We start from the raw sequence: 7,353 nt of genomic DNA on the forward strand, positions 1-7,353 counted from the left end.
GTACTTACAAGTGCACCCGCTCAAATTGCCTTCACCAAGCCAGTGTGACACATCTGTTTTCCTGCGCTGTACGTTGTTGTTTTGACATCAGCGTTAGTCTCCAACACGCTCAATTCTCATTCCTCTGCTAATGAAATGGCCGAACGTAAACAATACGCATTGCCATTTTCTGCCGGTCATTATTAACGCTTATGGCCTTTTTCTTAATTTAACATGCATCATAAAGTTCACCTGAGACGGACAGAAATTACATGCGCGGCCATGATTTATGCGGCAGGACGCCGCTTCTTACGTCCACACTGCCCTGGCAATCGTGATAGCGCCCGTAAGCCGCAGAAATGATCTTCCTTTTTGAATTTCACCTTTCTCCCAGATTTTCCGGAAAATTTAGAGAAAGGCTGCAATTTGTTATGAAGCCGGGATGTTTGGTGTATTCTTCACTAGGTATTCAGTCATGTTGTATGGCTCCGTGTTTCTTTGTGTTTGTATCGTTTCAGTTTCATTTGAATCATAACATTAGAATACTGTCATTTTGTATGACAAATTCTCATGTATTCTTAAGAAAGAGGTTTGATAGACAGAGCTACCTCAGAAGGCATAACATAGAATATTTCACAACATATGACACGAGATCCTGTAGTAGTGCATTTGCCACAATCGGCACACACACAGCATTCCCATATTGTACACATGTAGCTGAGTGTTCTTTACCCTCATTTTGTTTCTTATAACTGTGTAAGTACAGAGATTATTTGTGTATTTCAGATATCTATTGTGAATGTAATTTAAGTGGAATGGACGGTAAAATAAATGTTGATTGATTGATCCTTATATAGAAAAAATTGATTACACGTGTAAATGATTAGATCCGCAATAGTACATGAATAGCAACGAACCCAGTGTTCATGATGTTCCTGTAACTTGAGATAATTCTAAGTACACTTATTACTAAACAGCTTAAACAAAATTATTTCCTGTAATTTTATCATTCTACAATTTGGAAAATGGCATATGGAAAATGGACTTTTGGAGATGGCACATAAAACACAAAAATGGTGGTGTGTTTGTTAATCCTTTAAAACTCACGCACACAGGTAAAGTCCTTTTTAGGGAATCCTCTTTAGGGGATTTTATTTTTTTACACACACATTATAATTCATTATCAGTTGTCATAGTCAAACAGTTTCCATAAAGCTAAGGTTCCAAGAGCTAATGGACTGGATTTTGGATGAGAAATCTGATTTGTTTCAGTGTCTATAGTCATGTATTGAATGCCTTTCTCCAACTTCTATGATTGAAGGTTCTTCCAGCAAAATCAAGTCAACACGTTATGCACATTGTACATGTATGTGGACATCATCACTACCAGTGGCTGTATTCAAGCAAACTACATGTAGGTTGCTGTAAAAACAAAGTGTTAAGGTTCTATCATCATTGCCTTTTATTTTCCATGCAGGTTGATGCAGCAAAGATGATGAACTCGTCGACGGCGGACATCCCACTGTCGGAGCAGACGGCATCGTATCCCGTCAACAGCAGCACATGCATGCAGGCGGGCGCCGCGTGGCCCTACCCAGCCTCCTCCTGCAGCAGCAAGGACGGCAGCGTGGTCGGACAGGACATCGGGATGAACGCGTACCACCAGCCGGACATGTACGGGAACATGGCCGCGTACCAGGACCCCAACGGCGCCCCCTACCCCCCACCTCAAAATGTGCAGCAGATGCAAATGAACCATCACCACGGCCAGCCGCCCGTCATGAACCACCACGGACCTATGAGCCACCCCGGCTCCATGAACCACCAAGGCGGCATGAGCCACCACCCCATGGGTCCCCAGCCCGGCCTGCAGCAGGGCATGGGCGCCATGCAGGGGATCAGTCACCATGGCAACCTGCAGCAGGCTGCGTCGCCCGTGTACGCAAACCACCAGAACAGGAACTTCCGAGCGAACAGTGCTCCATCCCTGTCCCGGACCTCCTCCTCCCCAAACGTGCAGGGCGGGAGTCCCATGAACGGCTACCCCGCCGTCAGCAGCCCGTCAGCGAACACTACTGTAAGCACGCCGGGCACAGCCTTTCCCACCCACCCCTCCACGTCCTGTAATGTACCACCAACACCCGTTCCTGCCTATTCTAGTGCATCAAATGCAGGTTATTCCAGCGCACCAACAACTGGCTTTGCTAATGCACAGTCCTCCGGATATTCCAATGCACCAAGTGCACATGCACAGGTAGGTTGGTAGGGACCCACTTAAGAGCACCCAGTTACTTTCACTTCAACCCTCCCCCGCCCCCTGATACGGCTGTAGATGGACACTTCCTGTCATGGTGGTCACTCTGCTTGAGCCAGCTTAGCAGCCAGAATAATTGGGAAGGTTTTATCCTCATAGCTGCAGTGTACAGAGGGATAGTATGATTCATTATACAAATACATAATGATAACTACATAGTATATACAGGTACATGCGAAAACAAATACATTTGCAATGAAGTTAGGTAATATACTGAGGTTGTAAGAACATATATTTTGAGGATCAAATCTGGACTATCTAACTAATAGCTTGGAAACTGTCGCTACATTCATTTACTGGCAGTTTCATTACCCATGATCCTGTGCGGGATGTTTTTGAAGATCTGGAATGAGGTTATGACTCGTAGGGGAAGCGATCCTTAAGCTGTCATGCTTCTGAGGTGGAAATGTCCCCATCGTCCGACAGACAATTTGCTTATAAATAACAGTTTACTTGGAGGAAATGGACATGTAGACAAGACAGTGGTTTGGGATGATTAGGATGAGGTCACCTTTGACCTGTACTGTTCCCTGTTTGTGTAAGAATGGGAAAATTATTGAAGGGCAAAAAAAAGTTCATTTTAAAGTGCTGTCTTGTCTCAGATTTTTCCATATTTCCAACATTCTGGTTAGGCCACACCAATTTCAATTTTTGGTTCTCGGATTTGAGAAAATATAATGCTATACTGAAAGATCAACATTATAGCACACTCTAAAGGTAAAGTCTTATTCATTGACTTTTAGCAAATGAATGTAGTCAAAATTAAGGTACTTATATTATACCTAAAAATGTGTGAAAAAGGACGTAATTGGTGTGGCCTGCCAAAAGTTTGGATGTATGTCTGACTCTCCTGTATTACATGTTTTGTCTCTACAGTCTGGGATCTACCCAACACCAGCCTCCTCCCTCAAGAGAAAAGCCTCATCAATGGAAGGAGGTAAGTCTTCTGATCCTTCATTCTAACTTTCCAGCTATGATTTTACCTCTCTGAAAATGAAGGTGTTGTTTTTGGTATGCCTGTTTGTCTGTCTGTGTTTCTGGATACTATGGACACCAATAACTTAAGCTATGAGTGATGGTAGGTCTAGGGAAGACGAAAGTCAATGTTGATTATGAGTCTCCTGGTTTATTCCCATGGTATTGTCCAGTTACCAGTTACAGCATTCTTGAAGTACAGGTACATAATATTTTTCATGGTGGTAAAAAGACATTGACGAATCAGACACAGCCTCTGTTATGAAACATCCTGATTTATCCCATGATCTAAAATGGTGACCAGTCAGTATAAAATACGGGAGGGTAACAGTTTGCCTGGAATGTGATTATAGTTGTAAGGTTTAAGATGTAATTAATTCACCAACATTGGACTTGAGTTAAACACCACATCTTCAATGGAGATTGTTATAGGCAAACCTGAAGTCTGCCATGTTCATTTTGACCTGCAGAGCAAAGGTCAGGTACTAGGAGGCACTGTTACACACCAATATATATGTAGCCCATGGTAAAATGTTAGTTGGTGTGTCTGTAGTATGGAACAGACCTTTTCACATACTCTTATTGATGTTGTTATAAAAGAACTATAAATTAAAGAACATTATCTTGTTTTTATATATCAATAAAACCATTTGAATCCTAATTACAGTCAAATCTGTATAAGTGACCACAGGTTATAGTGTCTAAGGTGTTCGTTTTACTGCATTTCTCCTTGAAAGTATCAGCTCTTCATGGAGCTGTCGGACCATGAAGCCCTGTTCATCCCCTGGTCTCCAACCTTTTGAATAGCTGATGCGGCGCTGTATTTACTGAAGAATATCACCATATTGGGGGCATATGTCTTTCCGAACATCCTCCCAATTCCTGATTGGTGAGGCGGTGGTTCTAAATGTCAGCGACGTGATTGCCATAGGAAATAATGCACTCGTCCCACCAAAGCACTTTTACAGCCGGCTTGGATGTTATAGGATGGTCAGGTAACATTGGTTGGTTTAAAATACAGAGAGCCCTCAGTAAAGGAGATAGATCGGAATGAAGACCTGAAAAAGTATCAGTTTATCAATGGTATTTTTTGAGCAAGAGAATACATGTCCAACAGTGACAGACAGGAGCCTGAATAGAAGGACATTACAACAAATGTCATGTGAAAATGGTAACATAGACCAAAGACATTTTAGCAGTCAAAGTAACATCTATACAATGTCAAGTTATTATTCACATTTCAAACATGGATTCTAAATGTTTCAAATGTGAATTGTAAAATTCAGCTGTCCCACGCTTCTTAAAGCGTGGAACAAATGCACCAGTGTTTCAAATGTTAACCTCACATTCTAATGATGGCAAAACGTGGTAAAAACTGACTATTTGTTGTCCCAAGTCTCTTCTACAGTTCCGTGGTCAGACCTTTGCTTACAGTTGTAGTATAACAATCTTATTAAACTAACAAAAGGTAAAAGAACTAATCAGAAAGCTGTGTATATAGTTTCTCCTATGGAAAGAGTAAGGATGGTCAGACTAAAGTGTTGTAAAGTCCATCAGTGCATTAAATAGGGATGGACCTGCATCACACAACATGAAGTTGATGATGATTACAAATTTTATTCATGAGACTCAGAGAGAGAGATGCTCTGATGAACTGCATTCTACACGACAGCCTTGATTGCACATAACGGGCTTCCTCTTTACAAGGACAAAGACTCGTCTACGATAAGGTGGACGACAAAATATTCATTATAACATCCACCATTGGAAGTACGGAGAGCCTTGCCATCGTCGTCACTTCTCATTAATTTCTGGAATTTACAGCCAGTCTGGTAGGAGACAGGCTGGTTAAAGTTTCCTCAGGTATAATTATACCACAGGGAAGACCATCATTTGGACGAGGCAGCAGAATCTCAATAACCTCTGGTGTCCATAACGGTTTTGGTGATCAACGAAGCGTTATGACATAAAGAGTTTTGTTTTACCTCCGTGAAAAACGGAGGTGGAGTTTTGTTTCTTTCGATGCGAATAAGTCAAGAAATGAACAACGGATTTTCATGATTTTTGGCCTGTATGTAGATTATGCAGAGATGTACACAATGTTGCCAATCATGTAAAATGAGACTTACTTTAAATGATTAATTAGGAAATTCTATTTTTCCAGTGTTTTTCATTTATATATTTTTTTGGAAGAAGAAGCATGCATGCAGCAAAAATCAGACATGCCAGAGGATTCTGATTCCGTTCATCAAGTACAAACTGTTTAAGGCTGGTATAGTCTATAGGTAATAGGATATCACTTTTCATCACTGACATCAGAGTGAATTTGAGCTAAGGAATTATCCTGTTGAATTTTCCATAACTGGATTGTATGAAAATATCACCGCCATCCCCCAAAAATCTTTCACAAAGTCATGACTTACATCTGGAACAAATATCAAATCTGCATGTACATAAAATATACTGTAGATCATTAGTCCTTATGTGATATATTGGATCATAAAAGCTGATCTGAAAAATACTGAAGGTTAAACTGTCATCACTGAAGGGCTATAAATGCCAGAAAACCTGGAGTAAGGCCACACCAGTTATATTCCTGGTTCTAGGTGTAAAAAGTATAATGTTGACTGAGAAGATCAACTGAAGACAGAACAGAATCAGAGGGGGAAATCTGTATTTAATTTATAGTACACACAGCTTCTTGGGATGATTTTAGTAATGTAAAATAACTGTACATTCATTTGTTCATTTTTGCAGGGACTTAATTTCGTGGTAGGAGGGAGTGAAGTTTGAAACAATAAACAAATGGAAACCCATATTCAAGTCACCACGAGTTGCTTTAGAGAGGCCACTGTCCAAAAACGAAAAAAAAAAAAAAAATAGCAACACCACAATCATTTCAAGATGTATACTATCATGGTCACCAGAACCCTAACGTACCCTTTAAGCTTTTTGGGTGGCTCTTTTTTTAAGGTTTAAAAGTTCCTCCCAAGTTGACATGGTTCTGGAAGTCCTGTATGTTTCGTTCCAGTTAGTCAACTTACACTCAACTGTTATAGGATCTAACAGGATAAAGTGGATTAATACCTTGGGAAGCTGGGTATTAACTGCCCTTAAGATAGCAGCAATGTTTGTTTTTTAATGGTTGTCAGTCTTCCTTGGTGGTAGAGCTGGAACCTATTTGGAGTGTGGAGAAGGAATGCACTCCCTGTCACCCAGAGTCATGACCAGTGGAGAAACCTGACAGGTCTGCCTAGGGGACACTTCAAGATCAAGGCTACAGAAAAAATAAAACCTGTTTTTAGCTAGGGCATGTCTGATGCCAATGTATATAACTTAAGACATGAAAAAGATTGAGGCAAGATCTGTATCTTTACTCTTCCAGTTAAAATGTTAGGAATCCACAAAATCTGGAATTCAATGATTTGAAAAAAGTTTTCCTTTAAATTTTTTTACTCATTTCCACAACAAACAAACATTCAACAAATAACAAACAGAGCCTTCCTAATTGCAGTCAATGGAAATTAAACATAAATTCTACTACAAACTATTGAGTACATTATACATGAAAAAAAGGAATAAAGTATATTGCTTCAAAAAGTTTTACATGAGGTACCCCCCACTTACCCTTACTTTAAATTTTAAAACAAAAGTACAAATCTATTTTGCAACTTGATGCAATGAGAGACAATATGTACATAGACTACATGGGATTTGAGCGGGATTTGAAAATATCACTGTAGTGTAGGTTTTGCTCCCAGCACCCTCCATTGGAACTGCAGGCACATTTCTGTTGCAAAGAGTTCATATTACATCAGTTACTGTTTATCAGTTAGAAAAGAAGGTGCACATTCTCTGCTGTACCCACTCAAGTAAAGGATTTGTCATGCAGATCAGCTTTTCCAAGCAAACCAAAATGGGTGTTTCTGGCCTTGAATACAATTGACTTATCGGTTTTCTGGTTCACTAGCAACCTATTAAAGTTTTTGAATAAAGTCTATACCATGTTGATGAGTTGGCTGCATCGTTTATGACTAGTTAATGATGCAATTTCAGGTAGAGAGTAGAGAAGAAATCAGTAAAAG

At 40.1% G+C, this 7,353-nt stretch overlaps 1 protein-coding gene across 1 annotated transcript in view; it reads left to right on the top strand.

Annotated features, from left to right (window-relative positions):
• LOC109478408 (fidgetin-like protein 1) overlaps positions 1–7,353 on the top strand; it is a 98,452-nt gene that overhangs the window by 64,635 nt on the left and 26,464 nt on the right. Inside the window, exons 6-7 of the mRNA XM_019779936.1 lie at positions 1,457–2,233; positions 3,170–3,230. Of these exons, the coding sequence (XP_019635495.1) occupies positions 1,457–2,233; positions 3,170–3,230 (838 nt within the window). The remainder of the gene's footprint in view (positions 1–1,456; positions 2,234–3,169; positions 3,231–7,353) is intronic.

The sequence above is a fragment of the Branchiostoma belcheri genome, unplaced genomic scaffold, assembly GCF_001625305.1.
Source record: "Branchiostoma belcheri isolate BF01 breed outbred unplaced genomic scaffold, Haploidv18h27 scaffold44, whole genome shotgun sequence".
Lineage (NCBI taxonomy): Eukaryota > Metazoa > Chordata > Leptocardii > Amphioxiformes > Branchiostomatidae > Branchiostoma > Branchiostoma belcheri.